This window comes from Cyprinodon tularosa, unplaced genomic scaffold, assembly GCF_016077235.1.
Source record: "Cyprinodon tularosa strain WSP-4 unplaced genomic scaffold, ASM1607723v1 ctg689, whole genome shotgun sequence".
Lineage (NCBI taxonomy): Eukaryota > Metazoa > Chordata > Actinopteri > Cyprinodontiformes > Cyprinodontidae > Cyprinodon > Cyprinodon tularosa.
In genome coordinates this window covers 219,064-243,093 of record NW_024039439.1, presented here as the reverse complement: position 1 = coordinate 243,093, position 24,030 = coordinate 219,064, and the positions used below count along the sequence as shown (strand labels likewise).

At 32.8% G+C, this 24,030-nt stretch overlaps 1 protein-coding gene across 1 annotated transcript in view; it reads right to left on the bottom strand.

The window, feature by feature from the left end:
- LOC119771743 (glutamate receptor ionotropic, NMDA 2C-like) overlaps window positions 1–24,030 on the bottom strand; it is a 155,368-nt gene that overhangs the window by 30,020 nt on the left and 101,318 nt on the right. The window contains exon 9 of the mRNA XM_038267865.1: window positions 1,115–1,280. Within this exon, the coding sequence (XP_038123793.1) occupies window positions 1,115–1,280 (166 nt within the window). The remainder of the gene's footprint in view (window positions 1–1,114; window positions 1,281–24,030) is intronic.

The window sequence follows — 24,030 nt, the reverse complement described above, 5'->3', positions numbered from 1 at the left end:
TTTACATTTAAAATAAGAAAACACAATTGCATTGTCTTATTTTAAGTGCATTTTATCTAATCATCTTATTCTGAGAGTAAAAATACTCTTTACATTGGCAAACTATCTCATTTACCTACTCAAATTAAGGGTAAATACATTTAATTTAAGACATTTTTACTTATTTGTAGATCGTTTTTCTAGTGCTGACAGTGCTTCTTGTAGGAGTTATCATAAAATGCAACTTTATTCTCGCAATATTAGAACTTTATTCTCATATTAGAACTTTTTTCTCATCATTTTACGACTTTATACTTGTAATTTATGACTTTATTTTCGTAATTTTAGGACTGTTCTCTCTGTGACTTTATTCACGTAATAAAAAAAAAACTAAAAAAAACTCCAGCCTGGCACTAATACTCCGTCGTACCAAAGTATAACTTCACATGATGCTCGACATTCTTCATTTTAGGGAGGACAGTGCTTCTTGTAGGAGTTGTCATAAAATGCAACTTTATTCTCGTAAAGTTGCAAATTTATTCGGATAATTTTACCACTTTATTCTCGTAATGGCACGACTTTATTCTGCTAATATTACGACCTTATCTTTGCTGCGTTACAGCTTTCTTCTCTTAATTTTATGACTTTAATCTTCTAATGTCTTGTTCCATTGACAAAGTGTCCCACTTACCTCCTAAATTCAAGAACAAATGCACTTAATTAAAGAAAAAATGACTTATCTAGATTACAATTTTTTACAGTGAAAAGTTTAAGTATAAGTTGAATTTTTTTTACAAAATACACTGGAAAACCATCTAGAAATAAGTCAAAATTCCTTAAATTAAGTGTATTTACCCTTAATTTGAGTAGGTAAATGAGTTTGCCAATGGAATCAGTATTTCTACTCTTAAAATAATATATTTACATAAAATGCACTTGAAATAAGACAATCCAATTGTGATTTCTTATTTTAAGTGTAAATTGTCTTGTTCCATTGGCAAAGTGTCTCTTTTACCTCCTCAATCCAAGAACAAATGCACTTATTTTAAGAAAAATGGCTCATCTAGATTTCAATTTTTTCCGGTGTAATTTTTTTCACCATTTGGGGTGAAACAGCCGCAGCGTTCAGCCTTACCTCCCCAATCATCCCGTTCCAAATCCCGTGCACCAGTTTGCCGTGTTTTCCGTTGGTGACCAGATAGAGGTCAAAGGAGAACTTAATGGTTTTGGACAACTTCTTCAGGATGTCTATGCAGAAGCCTTTGCAGCACAGTTTGGTGTAGGACTCCGAGTGGACAGTGCTGTTAGAAAAGAGAGATAAAAATAACTGTCACACATAGAATATGCTTTTTTTGATCAAAGGCGATATCTGTGGCTATATTTAGCTGCAGGCATCAAAGCCGTTGTTCTACTTGCTCCGCTGGGTGAGAGCTAAATACTCCCAGGCTCTCATGCTGTCATCGTTAGCAGCAGCGCAGTGAAGGACAGGATCTCCGAGGTTCATTAGCTAAAATCGATGCCGGTTAAAAGGTGTGTTTCAAAGCCAAGCCAAAAAGCAGAAGAGACGCACAAATAGACTTTCACACAGTCCCACAGAGGCCTTGGTGACAGGCTGAGCGACTCCCATGGCCTCCAATCAACATCTATTAGGGTCTGTTGTTTTTCCCGCTTCCTCTGTGTAACCTTGCTACTTATCAGGAAGGAAAAGAAGACTGCAACGTGTTTGGTTAAAAAAAAAGAAAAGAAAAAGGTAATCAAGTGTAGAGAGAAAATAAATAATTTTTTAAAAAGTAGACAGAAAATTAGGTCACAGCATGAAACGGCTGCTGAAATCTGAGGCGCTGTGTGTGTTTCAGCATGCCGAAGAGAGAAGGTAAAATGCTGCGAAATTATGCAATAAATGAGCAAAACATAAACATTAAAAAGTTAAATGACTAATTAGTGTTATAGTTAATTGTTTTTCCAAATGATTAAATGTAAAAAAAAAGAAATAAATACACTGAAAAAAATGAAATCTAAATAAGTCATTTCTTCTTAAAATAAGTGCATTTTTTCTTGAATTGAGGATTTAAGTGAGACACTTTGCCAATGGAACAAGACAATTTACACTTAAAATAAGAAAAAACAATTGCTTTGTCTTATTTCAAGTGCATTTTATCTAGATGCCTTATTTTAAGAGTAAAAATACTAATTCCATTGGGAAATCATCTTATTTAACTGCTTAAATTAAGGGTAAATACCCTTAATTTAAGACATTTTTACTCATTTTGAGATCATTTTTGCAGTGTAATAAGAGAAAATATCTTCAGAGGTTTTGCTTCCTTGATGGGACTAACTTGCGTTAATTAACTGCTGCAGGAGCCGGCCACCTGTCGCCATTTAACACACTCTGCCATCACAAACAGCCGGAAACTGGGCCGTCAACACACACACATGTTCACACGCTGATCGTTTTCAACACTGCAAAAAAGCTAAATCTAGATAAGTCAAACAAGTGCATTTGTTCTTGAATTGAGGAGATAAAAGAGACATCTTGCCAATGGAACAAGACAATTTACATTTAAAATAAGAAAACACAATTGCATTCTCTCATTTCAAGAGCATATTATCTAATTATCTTATTTTAAGAGTAAAAATACTGATTCCATTGGCATACTATCTAATTTACCTACTCAAATCAAGGGTAAATACACTTAATTTAAGAAATTTTTCCTTATTTCTAGATCGTTTTTCCAGTGTATGTGTTGCTACCAGTGTGTGTGCACTGCAAAAAGGAAAATCTATACAAGTTTAATAAACTTGAATTCAGCATTTTGGTCTTATTAAACTTGTTTTTCAATGTATTTTCTTAGTAAGACTGAATATTGTTAAGATTATTTGACTTGTTTTAAGAAAATTCATTTCTTTCATCCTAACTAGATAATAAAACTAATTCTGAGCAGCTTTTTTCTTAACCTCTTACACCCTAAGGGGGTATAAATAAATTTCTGCCTGACAAAAACACACAAAAGTAAATCACTTATAGCCTCACAGCTACTAGATTTAAGAAGAAACTTTTGGTACGTCTGTAAAGGTAAGATGTCATAGAATGGTTTTCTGGTGTCAGCACCATTGTAGCTTTGACCCTGCCTGAAATATTAGGGACAAAATACAAAATATTTTGCATTTTTTGAACCTCGCCAAAATTTTCTTTGAAATAAACATTGCAAAACACTACCAAAATATTATTTATAGCACAAAAAAGTAGTACAGACTTTTAAATCTAAATGTTGTGTAAAAATATACCAAATCTGGACTCAATCAGATGAATCATATTTATTTTAGAATGGTATTAGTGAGAAATTTCTTAGGCGGAGAGGCCATTTTGGCACATTTATCCATAAATGTCACCAAACTGTGCCAAATGTGTTTTTTACATCAATACTGGGGGTTTGTTAAAATTACGAGGTCACGTAGCAGCTGGACCCGCCGGTGGGTCCTTAGGGTTCTAGGGGTTAAAATAGCACACATAACGGACTGAGTCGCGTTAACATTTAGACTGTGAGTACATTTTTACTTATCCATATTAACCTGTTTTAAGAACTGACCCCATCTCATTAAGATATTCCAGCTACACTGAAAAAACGATCTAGTAATAAGTAAAAAGTTCTTGAATTAAGTGTATTCACCCTTAATTTGAGTAGGTAAATGAGATAGTTTGCGAGTAATTTTACTCTTAAAATAAGATAATTAGATAATATGCACTTGAAATAAGACAATGCAATTGTGTTTTCTTACTTTAAGTGTAAATTGTCTTGTTCAATTGGCAAAATGTCTCTTTTACCTCCTCAATTCAAGAACAAATCAACTTATTTAAGAAAAAATGACTTATCAAGATTTAGATTTTTTTTGCAGTGTAATCAAATCTGATTGCATTAATTCTAGCTAAGAAAAAAAGACTTGTTTTAAGCCTTTAAATTAACTGGTATCAAGGACATTTGCCTTGTTTTTAAGCCTGTTGGATGCTTGTTTTGAGCAACAATTGGTTAGAGGACATTTAATTCTAAGCAATAATGACTAATAAATGAGTAAAAGAAAAAATAGATTTTTATACTTTTTTTGGATGCTTACTACTCGGATATTATGTTCTTGTTTTAAGAAATCTTACCAAGTCTCATTTGCTTGCTGCACTGGCAGATTATTTTGCTCAAAAAAAGCAATAACTCACTTTAAACACTATATTTTTTTCTTATTTTTTAGAAGTTATTTTTTGTTGTGTGGTCTACACTGCAAAAACAATCCAGAAATAAGTAAAAAAATGGCTTAAATTAAGTATATTTAGCCTTAATTTGAGCAGGTAAATAAGATGATCTGCCAATGGAATGAGTATTTTCACTCTTAAAATAAGATAGTTAGATAATATTTACTTGAAATAAGACGATAAAATAGTTTTTTCTTATTTTAAAAGGAAATTGTCTTGTTCCATTGGCAAAGTGTCTTACTTACCTCCTCAAATCAAGGAAAAACGCACTTATTTTAAGAAAAAATAACTTATTGAGATTTCTATTTTTTGCAGTGTATAAGAGAAAAAACAATAAATAAAATAAAAATTGTATAAAAACTGGTAGAAGTCTGCAGAGGGAGGAGGCAACTGGACCAGCAGAGAGGGAGGGGAAGGGCAAACGGCTGACAGGAAACACATGATAAACACCCAGACGAATACTGACAGTGGGAAAGGAGGGCAAGAGGAAAAGAGGACAGGAGGAGAAGATGGAGCAGGAGATGAATCTGTGACTGCTGGGATCCTGCAGGAACTGGGAAGAGAAAACAGGGTTAAGTTATTCCAGTCCCTGAGCGACGTGACGCATTTTCAAAGCAAACGATTACAGCTGTTATTTTCCTCACACCATCAAGACCCTGATTCTGTTCATGTGTCTAATTTTGCTGATGACCCCTTTCATTTAAACAAAGGAAGTCAGATTGGTTTTTAATGGGAACATTAGGTTTGGGTCAGTAGAACACAGAATTACAGTAGTGTTTTAAAAACCTTACATGGATCCATGAAAGACCCAGGAGAAGACCATAAACTGGAGGGACTATAAGCTCCATCTGAACACAACTTAAAGTGGAATGCTCCAGAATCATTTTAAAAAAGTTAGTAGTGAGAAGAATATATGGATTTCCCTCATGAACCAATTACATGAAGAGGCAGACAGTGGATGGACAGAGCCCTTACCTGTGGGATGAAGCCTTTTTAACATGATGGCTGAATATGTATCCTAAAGAAAACCCCCAGAGTTCAATGCAGTGAGGAATGCTCTGATCTTTATGTTGGAGAAAGAAAAAAAATTATATATATTGAACCCCAGTGGGCCTCAGCAGATGGCCGCTCACACTGAGCCTGGTTCTGCTGGAGGTTTCTTCCTGTTCAAAGGGAGTTTTTCCTCTCCACTGTCACTACAAGCATGCTTAGTGTGAGGGATTGCTGAAGAGTCAATGACCTGATACAATCAACTGTTTTTTCTTAGATAAAAAACTTTGAATCAATCTGACTGGATGATCTGGTGAACTGGAAAGTGACCTGAGATGACATGATGTGAATTGGAGCTATAGAAATAAACTGAATTAAACTGATTTATAATTATCTTTTGACAAAGCTGTTTTTTATTCCATCGCATTTAATTTCATTAAGTTAATTACTGAATAAAAAACACATTCAGAATTTTTTTTTTTTCATCCATGGATGGTAAAACTACGGAAGAGGATTAGGGCCACTGAAAAAAAAAATAACTGATTTTAAATTTTTATTTCAGTTTAACATGGGAAAAAAGTCAGAATTCTGACTTTAATCTCAAAATTCTGACTTTAATCTCAAAATTCTGACTTTAATCTAAGAATTCTGAATTTTTTCATTGTCAGAATTCAGTCAAAATTCTAAAAAAAAGTCAGAATTCTGACTTTAATCTCAAAATTCTGACTTTAATCTCAAAATTCTGACTTTAATCTAAGAATTCTGAATTTTTTCATTGTCAGAATTCAGTCAGAATTCTAAGAAAAAAGTCAGAATTCTGACTTTTTTCTCAGAATCCTGACTTTAATCTCAAAATTCTGACTTTAATCTCAAAATTCTGACTTTAATCTAAGAATTCTGACTTTTTTCATTGTCAGAATTCAGTCAGAATTCTAAGAAAAAAGTCAGAATTCTGACTTTAATCTCAAAATTCTGACTTTAATCTCAAAATTCTGACTTTAATCTCAAAATTCTGACTTTAATCTAAGAATTCTGACTTTAATCTCAAAATTCTGACTTTAATCTCAAAATTCTGACTTTAATCTAAGAATTCTGACTTTTTTCATTGTCAGAATTCAGTCAGAATTCTAAGAAAAAAGTCAGAATTCTGACTTTTTTCTCAGAATCCTGACTTTAATCTCAAAATTCTGACTTTAATCTCAAAATTCTGACTTTAATCTAAGAATTCTGACTTTTTTCATTGTCAGAATTCAGTCAGAATTCTAAGAAAAAAGTCAGAATTCTGACTTTAATCTCAAAATTCTGACTTTTTTATTGTCAGAATTCAGTCAGAATTCTAAGAAAAAAGTCTGAATTCTGATTTTAATCTCAAAATTCTGACTTTAATCTCAAAATTCTGACTTTAATCTAAGAATTCTGAATTTTTTCATTGTCAGAATTCAGTCAAAATTCTAAGGAAAAAGTCAGAATTCTGACTTTAATCTCAAAATTCTGACTTTAATCTAAGAATTCTGAATTTTTTCATTGTCAGAATTCAGTCAGAATTCTAAGAAAAAAGTCAGAATTCTGACTTTTTTCTCAGAATCCTGACTTTAATCTAAGAATTCTGACTTAAATATAAGAATTCTGACTTTTTTATTGTCAGAATCAGTCAGAATTCTAAGAAAAAAGTCAGAATTCTGACTTTAATCTCAAAATTCTGACTTTAATCTCAAAATTCTGACTTTAATCTCAAAATTCTGACTTTAATCTAAGAATTCTGACTTTTTTCATTGTCAGAATTCAGTCAGAATTCTAAGAAAAAAGTCAGAATTCTGACTTTAATCTCAAAATTCTGACTTTAATCTAAGAATTCTGAATTTTTTCATTGTCAGAATTCAGTCAGAATTCTAAGAAAAAAGTCAGAATTCCGACTTTTTTCTCAGAATCCTGACTTTAATCTAAGAATTCTGACTTAAATATAAGAATTCTGACTTTTTTATTGTCAGAATCAGTCAGAATTCTAAGAAAAAAGTCTGAATTCTGATTTTAATCTCAAAATTCTGACTTTAATCTCAAAATTCTGACTTTAATCTAAGAATTCTGAATTTTTTCATTGTCAGAATTCAGTCAAAATTCTAAGAAAAAAGTCAGAATTCTGACTTTAATCTCAAAATTCTGACTTTAATCTCAAAATTCTGACTTTAATCTAAGAATTCTGAATTTTTTCATTGTCAGAATTCAGTCAGAATTCTAAGAAAAAAGTCAGAATTCTGACTTTTTTCTCAGAATCCTGACTTTAATCTCAAAATTCTGACTTTAATCTCAAAATTCTGACTTTAATCTAAGAATTCTGACTTTTTTCATTGTCAGAATTCAGTCAGAATTCTAAGAAAAAAGTCAGAATTCTGACTTTAATCTCAAAATTCTGACTTTTTTATTGTCAGAATTCAGTCAGAATTCTAAGAAAAAAGTCAGAATTCTGACTTTAATCTCAAAATTCTGACTTTAATCTAAGAATTCTGAATTTTTTCATTGTCAGAATTCAGTCAGAATTCTAAGAAAAAAGTCAGAATTCTGACTTTTTTCTCAGAATCCTGACTTTAATCTAAGAATTCTGACTTAAATATAAGAATTCTGACTTTTTTATTGTCAGAATCAGTCAGAATTCTAAGAAAAAAGTCAGAATTCTGACTTTAATCTCAAAATTCTGACTTTAATCTCAAAATTCTGACTTTAATCTCAAAATTCTGACTTTAATCTAAGAATTCTGACTTTTTTCATTGTCAGAATTCAGTCAGAATTCTAAGAAAAAAGTCAGAATTCTGACTTTAATCTAAGAATTCTGAATTTTTTCATTGTCAGAATTCAGTCAGAATTCTAAGAAAAAAGTCAGAATTCTGACTTTTTTCTCAGAATCCTGACTTTAATCTAAGAATTCTGACTTAAATATAAGAATTCTGACTTTTTTATTGTCAGAATCAGTCAGAATTCTAAGAAAAAGTCTGAATTCTGATTTTAATCTCAAAATTCTGACTTTAATCTCAAAATTCTGACTTTAATCTAAGAATTCTGAATTTTTTCATTGTCAGAATTCAGTCAAAATTCTAAGAAAAAAGTCAGAATTCTGACTTTAATCTCAAAATTCTGACTTTAATCTCAAAATTCTGACTTTAATCTAAGAATTCTGAATTTTTTCATTGTCAGAATTCAGTCAGAATTCTAAGAAAAAAGTCAGAATTCTGACTTTTTTCTCAGAATCCTGACTTTAATCTAAGAATTCTGACTTAAATATAAGAATTCTGACTTTTTTATTGTCAGAATCAGTCAGAATTCTAAGAAAAAAGTCTGAATTCTGATTTTAATCTCAAAATTCTGACTTTAATCTCAAAATTCTGACTTTAATCTAAGAATTCTGAATTTTTTCATTGTCAGAATTCAGTCAAAATTCTAAGAAAAAAGTCAGAATTCTGACTTTAATCTCAAAATTCTGACTTTAATCTCAAAATTCTGACTTTAATCTAAGAATTCTGAATTTTTTCATTGTCAGAATTCAGTCAAAATTCTAAGAAAAAAGTCAGAATTCTGACTTTAATCTCAAAATTCTGACTTTAATCTCAAAATTCTGACTTTAATCTAAGAATTCTGAATTTTTTCATTGTCAGAATTCAGTCAGAATTCTAAGAAAAAAGTCAGAATTCTGACTTTTTTCTCAGAATCCTGACTTTAATCTAAGAATTCTGACTTAAATATAAGAATTCTGACTTTTTTATTGTCAGAATCAGTCAGAATTCTAAGAAAAAAGTCTGAATTCTGATTTTAATCTCAAAATTCTGACTTTAATCTCAAAATTCTGACTTTAATCTAAGAATTCTGAATTTTTTCATTGTCAGAATTCAGTCAAAATTCTAAGAAAAAAGTCAGAATTCTGACTTTAATCTCAAAATTCTGACTTTAATCTCAAAATTCTGACTTTAATCTCAAAATTCTGACTTTAATCTAAGAATTCTGACTTTTTTCATTGTCAGAATTCAGTCAGAATTCTAAGAAAAAAGTCAGAATTCTGACTTTTTTCTCAGAATCCTGACTTTAATCTCAAAATTCTGACTTTAATCTCAAAATTCTGACTTTAATCTAAGAATTCTGACTTTTTTCATTGTCAGAATTCAGTCAGAATTCTAAGAAAAAAGTCAGAATTCTGACTTTAATCTCAAAATTCTGACTTTTTTATTGTCAGAATTCAGTCAGAATTCTAAGAAAAAAGTCTGAATTCTGATTTTAATCTCAAAATTCTGACTTTAATCTCAAAATTCTGACTTTAATCTAAGAATTCTGAATTTTTTCATTGTCAGAATTCAGTCAAAATTCTAAGGAAAAAGTCAGAATTCTGACTTTAATCTCAAAATTCTGACTTTAATCTAAGAATTCTGAATTTTTTCATTGTCAGAATTCAGTCAGAATTCTAAGAAAAAAGTCAGAATTCTGACTTTTTTCTCAGAATCCTGACTTTAATCTAAGAATTCTGACTTAAATATAAGAATTCTGACTTTTTTATTGTCAGAATCAGTCAGAATTCTAAGAAAAAAGTCAGAATTCTGACTTTAATCTCAAAATTCTGACTTTAATCTCAAAATTCTGACTTTAATCTCAAAATTCTGACTTTAATCTAAGAATTCTGACTTTTTTCATTGTCAGAATTCAGTCAGAATTCTAAGAAAAAAGTCAGAATTCTGACTTTAATCTCAAAATTCTGACTTTAATCTAAGAATTCTGAATTTTTTCATTGTCAGAATTCAGTCAGAATTCTAAGAAAAAAGTCAGAATTCCGACTTTTTTCTCAGAATCCTGACTTTAATCTAAGAATTCTGACTTAAATATAAGAATTCTGACTTTTTTATTGTCAGAATCAGTCAGAATTCTAAGAAAAAAGTCTGAATTCTGATTTTAATCTCAAAATTCTGACTTTAATCTCAAAATTCTGACTTTAATCTAAGAATTCTGAATTTTTTCATTGTCAGAATTCAGTCAAAATTCTAAGAAAAAAGTCAGAATTCTGACTTTAATCTCAAAATTCTGACTTTAATCTCAAAATTCTGACTTTAATCTAAGAATTCTGAATTTTTTCATTGTCAGAATTCAGTCAGAATTCTAAGAAAAAAGTCAGAATTCTGACTTTTTTCTCAGAATCCTGACTTTAATCTCAAAATTCTGACTTTAATCTCAAAATTCTGACTTTAATCTAAGAATTCTGACTTTTTTCATTGTCAGAATTCAGTCAGAATTCTAAGAAAAAAGTCAGAATTCTGACTTTAATCTCAAAATTCTGACTTTTTTATTGTCAGAATTCAGTCAGAATTCTAAGAAAAAAGTCAGAATTCTGACTTTAATCTCAAAATTCTGACTTTAATCTAAGAATTCTGAATTTTTTCATTGTCAGAATTCAGTCAGAATTCTAAGAAAAAAGTCAGAATTCTGACTTTTTTCTCAGAATCCTGACTTTAATCTAAGAATTCTGACTTAAATATAAGAATTCTGACTTTTTTATTGTCAGAATCAGTCAGAATTCTAAGAAAAAAGTCAGAATTCTGACTTTAATCTCAAAATTCTGACTTTAATCTCAAAATTCTGACTTTAATCTCAAAATTCTGACTTTAATCTAAGAATTCTGACTTTTTTCATTGTCAGAATTCAGTCAGAATTCTAAGAAAAAAGTCAGAATTCTGACTTTAATCTAAGAATTCTGAATTTTTTCATTGTCAGAATTCAGTCAGAATTCTAAGAAAAAAGTCAGAATTCTGACTTTTTTCTCAGAATCCTGACTTTAATCTAAGAATTCTGACTTAAATATAAGAATTCTGACTTTTTTATTGTCAGAATCAGTCAGAATTCTAAGAAAAAAGTCTGAATTCTGATTTTAATCTCAAAATTCTGACTTTAATCTCAAAATTCTGACTTTAATCTAAGAATTCTGAATTTTTTCATTGTCAGAATTCAGTCAAAATTCTAAGAAAAAAGTCAGAATTCTGACTTTAATCTCAAAATTCTGACTTTAATCTCAAAATTCTGACTTTAATCTAAGAATTCTGAATTTTTTCATTGTCAGAATTCAGTCAGAATTCTAAGAAAAAAGTCAGAATTCTGACTTTTTTCTCAGAATCCTGACTTTAATCTAAGAATTCTGACTTAAATATAAGAATTCTGACTTTTTTATTGTCAGAATCAGTCAGAATTCTAAGAAAAAAGTCTGAATTCTGATTTTAATCTCAAAATTCTGACTTTAATCTCAAAATTCTGACTTTAATCTAAGAATTCTGAATTTTTTCATTGTCAGAATTCAGTCAAAATTCTAAGAAAAAAGTCAGAATTCTGACTTTAATCTCAAAATTCTGACTTTAATCTCAAAATTCTGACTTTAATCTAAGAATTCTGAATTTTTTCATTGTCAGAATTCAGTCAAAATTCTAAGAAAAAAGTCAGAATTCTGACTTTAATCTCAAAATTCTGACTTTAATCTCAAAATTCTGACTTTAATCTAAGAATTCTGAATTTTTTCATTGTCAGAATTCAGTCAGAATTCTAAGAAAAAAGTCAGAATTCTGACTTTTTTCTCAGAATCCTGACTTTAATCTAAGAATTCTGACTTAAATATAAGAATTCTGACTTTTTTATTGTCAGAATCAGTCAGAATTCTAAGAAAAAAGTCTGAATTCTGATTTTAATCTCAAAATTCTGACTTTAATCTCAAAATTCTGACTTTAATCTAAGAATTCTGAATTTTTTCATTGTCAGAATTCAGTCAAAATTCTAAGAAAAAAGTCAGAATTCTGACTTTAATCTCAAAATTCTGACTTTAATCTCAAAATTCTGACTTTAATCTAAGAATTCGGAATTTTTTCATTGTCAGAATTCAGTCAGAAGTCTAAGAAAAAAGTCAGAATTCTGACTTTTTTCTCAGAATCCTGACTTTAATCTAAGAATTCTGACTTAAATATAAGAATTCTGACTTTTTTATTGTCAGAATCAGTCAGAATTCTAAGAAAAAAGTCAGAATTCTGACTTTAATCTCAAAATTCTGACTTTAATCTCAAAATTCTGACTTTAATCTCAAAATTCTGACTTTAATCTAAGAATTCTGACTTTTTTCATTGTCAGAATTCAGTCAGAATTCTAAGAAAAAAGTCAGAATTCTGACTTTAATCTCAAAATTCTGACTTTAATCTAAGAATTCTGAATTTTTTCACTGTCAGAATTCAGTCAGAATTCTAAGAAAAAAGTCAGAATTCTGACTTTTTTCTCAGAATCCTGACTTTAATCTAAGAATTCTGACTTAAATATAAGAATTCTGACTTTTTTATTGTCAGAATCAGTCAGAATTCTAAGAAAAAAGTCAGAATTCTGACTTTAATCTCAAAATTCTGACTTTAATCTCAAAATTCTGACTTTAATCTCAAAATTCTGACTTTAATCTAAGAATTCTGAATTTTTTCATTGTCAGAATTCAGTCAGAATTCTAAGAAAAAAGTCAGAATTCTGACTTTTTTCTCAGAATCCTGACTTTAATCTAAGAATTCTGACTTAAATATAAGAATTCTGACTTTTTTATTGTCAGAATCAGTCAGAATTCTAAGAAAAAAGTCTGAATTCTGATTTTAATCTCAAAATTCTGACTTTAATCTCAAAATTCTGACTTTAATCTAAGAATTCTGAATTTTTTCATTGTCAGAATTCAGTCAAAATTCTAAGAAAAAAGTCAGAATTCTGACTTTAATCTCAAAATTCTGACTTTAATCTCAAAATTCTGACTTTAATCTAAGAATTCTGAATTTTTTCATTGTCAGAATTCAGTCAAAATTCTAAGAAAAAAGTCAGAATTCTGACTTTTTTCTCAGAATCCTGACTTTAATCTCAAAATTCTGACTTTAATCTAAAAATTCTGACTTTAATCTAAGAATTCTGACTTTTTTCATTGTCAGAATTCAGTCAGAATTCTAAGAAAAAAGTCAGAATTCTGACTTTAATCTCAAAATTCTGACTTTAATATAAGAATTCTGACTTTTTTCATTGTCAGAATTCAGTCAGAATGCTAAGAAAAAAGTCATAATTCTGACTTTTCCCCATGTTAAACTGAAATAAAATTTAGCAGTTAACTTTTTTTTTCAGTGGCCCTAATCCTCTTCCGTATAAAATTCAATTCTGTTCCACAGTTAAAGAAATAGTTCAACCAAAATTATTTACATTTTAACGGAGGAAGTTCTGTAAATGAAATTTTTCGCAGAATATCATTCAATGCATTTGAATTTTCTTTGTTAAATTATTAAGAGAGTTTAATAGAGAGGGAAAAGGGAGCATTGGTGCAGCGCGAAAACTTTCCTAAACAGGGCCTACCAGGAAAACATTTCCACCTAAACACAGAAACACCCTGCTCTCATTACGAGAAAAAATAATAAAAAAAAAATAACAGTAAACCCAAACTGAGCGCTTCTCTGCTGATAACTGACTCAAAAACCACCTGTTTCCTCATGATAATCAACTTACCTTTCCTCAAAACAAAAAACCTTGTTAAAATGCGACCTCCATGTGTCAAAATAACAGAATAATCTTCACAAAAATGTGTTTGTGTACATTTATAAAATCTATTTTTTTTAAATCAGAAGTCAGATAAAGACGGAATGCCAAACTTACATGGAGACGTTTAACAGCACAATTTAATAGTTAAATCATCATATTAAGACCTAATGCAGCTCAGATTAGAATTATTCCATGCAGCAAAGAAATAAAACTACTGGAGTAATGAGGTAAGGAAAAGTGGGACACAACACGAAGGGACACAGGAAGTATAATAAGTAGGTAAGGTTAGATTTTCCCTTTATCGTTCATAAATTAATCATTACAAATGTTTAAATAGTCACTGACAAACTATAGACACCTTATAACTGGTGGAAAAGACTTCGTAACCTGAGCTCTTTATCAGAGATTCCCGCTTTTCACAAGAAGTTTGTCACCAACCTGCCGCGATCGGTTCACACTTCTTCACAAGAACATTAGAAGAGTCCAACAGTGATGCTCAGAATTAAATCTGTGTGAAAGCAATACATCAGGAAGCTTATTTTATATCACATAACTACCAAAGGAAGATCAGTAGCATGCCTGAACTAAGAGCACAGTAAAGTCAACCTTACACCAAAATCAACCAATTCTAAATACAGGAAATATAGCAACCTGACAAATACTGCATGCAGGGGCAGATTTAAGAAATTTGGGGCCCTGGGTAAAGACAGGCAGGGTCCCCTCTGAATTCAAAAGACAGCACATAAAACAGCCCCATTCTCCAGATAGAGAAATGTTAATAGAATAGACATCCATTATCTGTTCTAGGTTGTGTCCCTCTCTTCTTGTCCCTTTTCTTCTTGTTTTCCTCTCTATGTTTTGTACTCAGCTGACTTTTCATGCTGTCTCTAAAGGAATGAAAGATTTTTTCCAAGCACTAAGCTCACTTAGCTGATTGCTCCTTCCTGTGTTTCCAAAAAGGCCAAAGTAAATAACCCAGTCCTTCTTTTCACTGTAGACAAGCCATGATCTGCTTCTCTGTTCTCCATTTTTCATTTGGATGAAATAATAGCTGCATGAATCATGACAGCAGACAAGATAGAGGAGAGCGACAAAAAGTGGATGCCTATTCTATTAACATTTCTCTATCTGTATAACGGGTCTGTTCACTGGAAAAAATCAAAATCTAGATAAGTCATTTTTTTCTTAAAATAAGTGCATTTGTTCTTAAATTCAGAAGGTATAACAGACATTTTGCCAATGGGACAAAACAATTTAAATTTAAAAAAGGAAACACAATTGCATTTTTATTATTTCAAGTGCATTTTATCAATAATATCTTATTTTAAGAGTAAAAATACTCATTCCATTGGCAAATCATCTCATTAACCTACTAAAATTAAGGATAAATGCACTTAATTTGAGAATTTTACTTATTTCTGGATTGTTTTTCCAGTGTTTTATGAGTTGTCTTCTCAAATAAGAGCCTGTCTTTGCCTAGGGCCCCACATTTCCTAAATCTCCCCATGCCTTGATGCACTGGAAAAACAATGCAGAAATAAGCAAAAATTTCTTAAATTAAGTGTATTTACCCTTAATTTGAGTAGGTAAATGAGATAGTTTGCCAATGGAATGAGTATTTTATACTCTTAAAATAAGTTAATTAGATAATATGCACTTAAAATAAGACAATGCAACTGTGTTTTCTTATTTTAGGTGTAAATTGTCTTGTTCCATTGGCAAAATGTCTATTTTACCTCCTGAATCCAAGAACAAATGCACTTATTTTAAGAAAAAATGACTTATCTAGATTTCGATTTTTTTCCAGTGTGACTGCAGTTTTCCAATTGTAGGTTAGCTTGGTGAAGCTACATTTCACCAGAAGGTTGAACCAACCTAAGAACTTGAAAGATGACAAGATGGAAGAAATTTATTATTTTAGTGGAAAGAAATCAGGACCTTTCATTTAGGACCCATTAACATACAAGATCTAATAAGGCCAGCACTGCAAAAAATATAAATCTCAATAAGTTATTTTTTCTTAAAATAAGTGCGTTTTTTCTTGATTTGAGGAGGTAAGTAAGACACTTTGCCAATGGAACAAAACAATTTCCTTTTAAAATAAGAAAAAACTATTTTATCGTCTTATTTCAAGTAAATATTATCTAACTATCTTATTTTAAGAGTGAAAATACTCATTCCATTGGCAAATCATCTTATTTACCTGCTCAAATTAAGGCTAAATATACTTAATTTAAGCCATTTTTTACTTATTTCTGGATTGTTTTTGCAGTGAGTGCGTTCTACATGAGAGAGTCTCACTTTTCTAAAATTTAAGCCCTTTTTTCAAGAAAATATGAATTAACACATTTTCTCATAATTGAAATTATAGTGTAATTCCATAAATATTTCTAATATAATGATAAGAGATTTTCTCCCTGGATTAAAACAACATTGAGACCATCAAACATGCAGGGTGAGACAACTGATAGTTTCGGCGTTTAGATTTAGTAGCTTCATCTGGTCTGTTCCTGTTTGGCTGTGACTCCATCCTGGAGAGAAATATCAGCTGTGCTGCTGCCATCAACACCTTTGTTTCTAGATGTTGGAGATCAGCCTGTTTTTCAGTGTAGTCCTGTTTCTCTGACTGTGACTAACTGGATGTGCTCTCTTCATCCTCTGACATGGGAGCTGGCTCGGAGCTCGTCTGCCTGGCTGTGTGTTTCCTGGACGGGGCCGCCTGTGGAGCTGGTTGACAGTTGCCTTTTGTATCTATGCTTCTTTTTCTACGTCTGCTTCTGTCTCCTTGAACCCCAGTGGGCCTCAGCAGATGGCCGCTCACACTGAGCCTGGTTCTGCTGGAGGTTTCTTCCTGTTCAAAGGGAGTTTTTCCTCTCCACTGTCGCTACAAGCATGCTTAGTGTGAGGGATTGCTGAAGAGTCAATGAGTCGATGCAATCAGCTGGTTTTCCTTAGATAGAAAACTTTGAATCAATCTGACTGGATGATCTGGTGAACTGGAAAGTGACCTGAGATGACATGATGTGAATTGGAGCTATAGAAATAGACTGAATAGAATTTAGGGATTTAAAAAAGCTTTTTAAATAGAATGGAATACAGGAGTTTAAATACATTCGCTGAAGCTTTGTCCTGTTATAAAAATAAAGGTTTTCAGACCAAAATGTTTTTAGGAAATTGGACAATTGTAGAATGACCATTAGATGTATTTTTACTTTTCCTCTTTAGGGTTTCTCTTTCAGTTTCTTCCTTTTTTGATTTGATTTTATGTATTTTTATTTTTTGTCTGTGCTTTATGAATGCACTCTAAGCTTTGTTTATGGTTTAATGATAACAATAACAATATTCTATTATAAAATCTGGATTAATGATGATGTGCGTCACAATTACTTTGGCTAAAATGGTGATACAGCCACAAAAAAAAATCCTAAAACTGGAAAAATTATTTAAAAGTTCTCGCCAAGCAGCTGTCAAGCAAATTATCAAATTAGGGGAAAGTATTTCATAACCCACATTAAATGATCATCCGGTCAGTGCATAATTCCCTACACTATAATACATCTGACGGACAGAAGTTTGAATTTAGGGCTGAATTTCTGCTCTTAATCAGCACAGAGAGGTGGGCTCAGCCCTCTGGCAAGGGAAGCTATCATCTGTCCAAAGGAAAGGGTTTTAATGAGCAAGACAAAAAGTTTTAATCACGCTAAACATCTGCTCTCCGCCGAAGCTTTTCAAAGTCCCACTGAAAGATTAGGAGATTTATATAGCAGCAGTCCTCTCCTCTCCTACATCTTGTTTGTTGGTCGCTGTCCAAATGGGACACAGCAGCCAGAGCGAAACAGGGACAGAGAAGCAGGAAGAGGCTACAATGTCTCATGCTTGGACAGATGTCCCAGAGTTGGACAGATAAAACGTATTTACTGACAATCAATAAGGAGCCCAAGAAAAGCAGTGCATTATTTTTCTATAACAACGGAGCCAGAAACGGTTCCCTCTGCAATCAGCATCTGGACATACCAGTGCACACATAGCTGGAATGAATTCAGCTAAATGAACCTGAACGCAGCATTATTTACACGCTGACTAAATATCCTCATTCTTTCAGTATTTGAGAGGAAGGCCGGCAGACCAGGAACAGGTTCAGATGATGAGTTTAAAAACAGTTTCAGTCTGAGCTAATAGAAAAAAAACACTTGGATTTAATGTATATTTCACACCTTTAACCAAAAAACTGAAAAACTGGGTTTCAAGAAAAATTATTTTCTCATTTCAAAATTTATTTGCAAAATACACGGGAAGTACATTAGTGTAAAACATATATATTCCCTAAAACAACACAAATCCTGTAAATTCAGAGTTCCTTATATTGTTGAAATCATTTAGGGGGGAGTGGCGGCCTAGTGGTGAGGGCATAGAGCTTGGAAATACGAGGTTCTGAGTATGAATATATACATAAAAATAATGATAAATGTAATAATAATAAAATAACAATAGTTAAATACTTTAAAAAAAATCTAAGAAAGTAGCAAAACCTTTTCTTCATTTAAACATTGTTGAGGTTTTCTTTCTGGTTTGCTTTTTGTTTCCAAATTTTTATGTACAAAACTTGTTTTTTGCTTTCAACAATGAATGGAATCAAATTCACGGCACACAAAATGATACTTATTATAACTACATTGTATATAATTTGCATATCACAAAGATCTGCTGATAATTTATGCGCCATACATTTAGGAGTCATCAGCATCATCCATGAGCTCATAAATGAACCAATAAGATTTAATGCTCTGCAGGCTTTACTTCCCTCAGGTCATAGTTCATGTTTCAGCTATTTGAAACCCCAACTCAAATTGTAGGAATCAATCCCAGAGTTAAAAACTTCACAGTTGTGATGTATTTGTTGACATTGTCACTAAAAGACATTGAACACTGTATGAACTTTATGGCTTTATGGGGGGTGGCGGCCTGGTGGTTGAGGCATAGAGCTTGGAACCCTGCACTGCAAAAACCATTTATTTTTACTCTTAAAATAAGATATCTAGATAAAATGCACTTGAAATTGTCAGGACTCCTGTCTGTTAGCTTGTGTTCTGTGTTTGTCTCCCTTCCTCCACCAGGAGGCGCCTGGTTGTGGTCCGCCTCCTCACACACCTGCTGATGGTTTCCTCGTTAAACGGAGTGTTCTTAAGCTGCTGACTGTCACTACCTCGACGCCAGAGTGTTTATCAGTTTTGGGTACTCTAGCCAAGCTGAGTTTTGCTGAGTCAAACTGAGTTCTTGTCAACCTGAGTTTTAACATTGTTTTGTCTTTGCCTCTCGGCAGGAAGTCATCCTGCAAACTGGATTTTCCCGACCTTCTCTCCCTGGAAGGATCAACTAAGCTTCAAACTGAGCTGGGGTTCAAACAGGAGGTTTGGATCCACTTTCCCCAAGAGATCGTTTGAGCTTCGCTCTGAGAAAGGGATTCATCTCCACTACGACCAGTTCAAGTACTGCATGAAATCTGAGTGGCAGTCAGCTTCTCCGTTCGCCTAAAAACAACCGCATTCTGGGTAAACCCTGTTCCGCCCTCCACCGAATCAAACAAACACAGAAACAACAGCATACAGACTGGAGTCAAGGATTCAACAACTTCTCTGGAAACGTGAGTCAGCAACCAAATCCTCTTCTCCAATTTCACGAATCAAATTTCCCACTGAGCCTGAACTAATCGCCGTCTTCCCCTCACTTTTCAGTTCCAGTTGAGCTGTGTTCAGAGCAACGCTTCTCTCTGCATTATCTCTTCAATAAAATCTGTTAAACCTTTTCCCTGGTCTCCCTGTTCAGTCTTCAGCGTTTGGATCTGAACTTTAGTAAAATCATGACAGAAATAAGACAATGCAATTGCGTTTTCTTATTTTAAATGTAAATTGTCGTCTTCCATTGGAAAAATGTCTCTTTTACCTCCTCAATTCAAAGACAAATGCACTTATTTTAATAAAAAATTACTTATCTACATTTTGATTTTTTTTTTCCAGTGTGAGGTTCTGAGTTTGAGCCCCATTCCCACAGATTCTGGGTCTCTGAGCAAAGACCCTTAACCCCACACTGCTCGCTGGGAACCATGGCAGCCCACTGCTCCCCAAGAGGATGGGTTAAATGCAGAGAGTTAATTTCTCCATTGTGAGATCAATAAAGTTCAGTTATTCTATTATCATTCTATTTCTGAACAAAAGAAGAAAATATCCTGGGTTGTTCTTTTTCTTTCATCTGCCCTCTTTTATCAATTATTTAGAAGCAATAATTATTTTTCTTCAAATAATAAGTTAATCTATAAAGAGAGAAATAACCTGAATTTACATCCCTTGATAAACCAAAGTTTTGGACTATATAAAAATGTATATTTTTAAAGGAATTGCAAATGGCCTATAATGCAGGTTTGTGACACAATATCTGACCATGAAAACACAGATTTACCTTCACAAAGCCTCAGAAGGGCAAGATTTATGCACAAAAAGTAAACCTGTTCATGAAATTATGTTTTGTTTTTATAAAGGGTTTTTATAATGCTTTTTGTTGTTAACATTCATATAAATATACTGTTGTGATAACTTAGTATACGTTTCATTGGTTTTTGGTGTACATCTATTTAGAATTTATAGCGCCCCCTGGAGAAACCTCCACCAGCCGCCGCTGTTAGAAAGTCAATTAACAACAAATGAGGGATTGCATATATTTTCGATGGTAAATTTCTTGCTGCAAAAGATTTTTACTTTTTATTTTTCCTTGTGTATTTATTATGCAAAACGTTGTATATGGAATGTTTGGGTGAATAACTAATCTAATCTCCAATAGAACTCACAATATGTTTTTTAGGCATATCAAAGGGAAAACCTCTTTGTACAAATACGCATCTGCTCCTTCCTGCCATTTCACTATGATCCACCTCTTCCTGCTGATCTTTCACACAAAATGTAAAACAGTAGGAAAAAAAGAAAAAGTGCAGAATATTGTATAAGAGAATGATTGTTTGTGCAGGTTTGAACATAATGAAGAGGCTGATGGTGTGCAGGCAGTTGCAGGTAATAGCTGTTGAATGTTTGTTTTCTGCCGTGCACCAATCTGTGTTTGACACCAAAGGTGTGTTTTTTAAACTGTGTCAAGCAGACACAATTACTCTGGCTTAAATGAACTGTGGAAGTTACAATGAACTTAACTGGAGCAGACAAAAGAGGGAGGGGTTGCATGTCTGGAACCAGTAGTTCTGCAGCCTTTAACCCCTTGAGCCCGGCGGGCCCGTTACAAAACACAGTCACATGTATTGCATCACATTTATTGCGCGTCAGTTTCTCACGTATGTGTGATATTTTTTTTTGTGCGGCGGTAGATAAACCATGTGCAGAAGTAGTTTAACATGCGAGTAAGTTTATTTTGCTCGCGGGGGCTTTGAAATAAATGCAACGCCATTAACATGGTGTTTCGTCCACAAGCCTTTCAAGTTGGGCTTTAAAATTTCAAAATTTAAAATTTTTTTTCACAAGTGCTTTTTGTTTTTATAAACAAAAACAAATAAAATGAGATTTAAAATTCCATCTGAAATGTGTGACTCTGTGGAAGTAATGCAACATCAGGTATCCATTTTTAGCCCCGCCCCCTAATGACCGGTGTAGGTACCAGATTGACTCGGGCTGCCAGATTGACTCGGGGGCCTGCGCCTTTTGATGACGTCATAATATGGCAACTCCGCCCGTCACTATATGGCAACTCCACTCAAACAAACTACATTGCGCCCGCGGTCTCTATTTGTCACAAATCTATTTTATTTAGCCAATAAACAGTAATCGTTTGGCACTGTCCGTTAATTGACCAAATACCTATAATACATTAAAACATTAATTTTTCATTAATTTTTTACAGATTACAGGCAGGGGCGGATCTAGAAAAATATTTATGAGGTGGCAAGAAGGGGGCAGGAATTTTTTAGGGGTGGCAACATATGGCATTTATTTACACTGAATTTAATCACAGTTATCACAGTTTGGTGAGAATAGTATGTACAGTACTAATGTTTCATGTGAAACAGTTCATATTAATAATACATCGTACAATGTGATCTCACTTAATAGGAGATAGAAGAATGATAACACTACTTCTAGAGGGGCCTTATGACAGGAAAGGTATTAAGGTAAGACACAGGTGCTGAGTCGCAGATGTGTGAGATTGACTGTCAGAGAGGAAGCTTTGCAGCATTTGCACAAGAAGAAACGATAGAAAGAAAAAGTTTCCCATCAGAGATCTATGGACTGAGCTGGACTAAAGTGAGCAGAGCTACACAGTAGAAATAAATGGGTCAAGGCACCCGAACAAGGTACTGGACATCTATGTAATGTTTACTCTGAAAACACATTTACCCCATTTGTTCCTCAGTAACTTGACTTACAGCAGTTACGGCAACATGAAAGGGACATTTTATGCATGTAGATCTGCTGTAGATAGAGCTGTATATGGAGGACCAACTCTGCCATATTTAAAAATACATACAGAAATAAATAAATGCTCAATAAATAAATAAGCATACAATTAATTGCCACCAAAAATACAATCAACAAATAAATGTAATTAGAAATTATATTATAATGGCAGGCAGAAATGTTAAAAGGGCAGGCAGAAAGAAATAGCGGCGAAGAAATAACTAGGGTAAAAATATACAAAGGAAGAATAAAACAGACAAAAATATTATAACATGCACATAAATAAATACTTAAAAATATAAGTCATTAAAAAAATGAAGTTGAAGATAAAAAAAGGACAAAAAAATACATAAGGTAAATATTAAAAAGGCAAAGAAATAAAGAAGCTAATTAAAAGAGTTATATACCTTTATGACTAGCTGTATAATTTAATTTCTACTTACATTTATTTGTTGTTTGTATTTTTGGTGGCAATTAATTGTATGCTTATTTATTTATTAAGCATTTATTTATTTCTGTATTTATTTTTAAATATGGCAGAGTTGGTCCTCCATACTGCTGTATCAACAAATCAACAAAAAGGCGGGTTCTGTATGTTACATCAAAATCTCCACAAATCTGAAAAGAAGCAACATAAAAATACATTTTGCTTGTGAGTAGGTTCATACGGGTCATTTCTGGATAGTTTCATATTATATATACAAAAAAAGAAACAACAACACTGCTTCATATTAAGCAGGATTTACACCAGTATCACATTTTTACTTTTAACACTTTTGGTTTTATTAAAGGAAATATCAGATTTTCTCAGGTGCCAAAACAAAATGTAACAGCTCTGTAAAGGCTCACCAGAGAGCAAACATAAAGTTAACATGACTATAACAGCTGAATGCAGCGATTTCCATGTTGCTCGGCAAAACGCTTCACAACTTTATTTAGATCCAATCCCTTTGTGCGTTTTGATTTGAGTACAATCAAACTTGATCGTCTCTTTTCTGTCATAGTTGACCGCAAATATGTCTTTATGAGGCTGAAACGTCAGGCCTAACTAACATCATAGTTAGAGAAATAATGTTCTGCAACCTGATTTTTATCATCTCAAAATCAGCATTGCAGCTATGCTAGCAACATTGTGCTTTCATTATGATTTCATTTCTCGATAGATAGTTAATCAATTTTTACCTGTTTCATCCCGTGTCTCCTCTCCCCATCACCGCAGGCTCCCTCACTTTGCCCCGCTCGGTTTTCAAAACAGTCTCAGTCGCTCTCGCGTCATTTCGTGCTGCATTCACTGCAGTCCGACATTGGAAATTAGCGGTCGCAATTCTCAAATGATCCATAATTTATAAGCCTCGCCACCCTTACCGCCAACTGGGGTGGCAGCTGGGGGGGCAAGGCTGTCATTTAGGGGGGCAGTTCCCACCCTATGCCACCCCAGTAGATCCGCCTATGATTACAGGAAATGGGTATATATTTTTTTCAGTTTAAACTTTATTCTCATGTAAACACAAACATTTAAACAAAAGAGCTGGTAAAAAAATGTAGTTTGTTTGAGTGGCGTTGCCATAATGTGACGTCATCGGGAGGCGCAAGGCCCATGGCGAATTTGGTGACGTCATCGGGAGGCGCAAGGCCATGGCGAATTCGGTGACGTCATCGGGAGGCGCAAGGCCCATGGCGAATTCGGTGACGTCATCGGAAGGCGCAGGGACCATGGAGAATTTCTTCGTAAAATTGTCCGTTTACAAACCGCAATCCCGCTTTCGAATAAAACCTACACCCCGCTATAATTACTTTAGTAAGCTGTCCAGACCAATCAAAATGTTT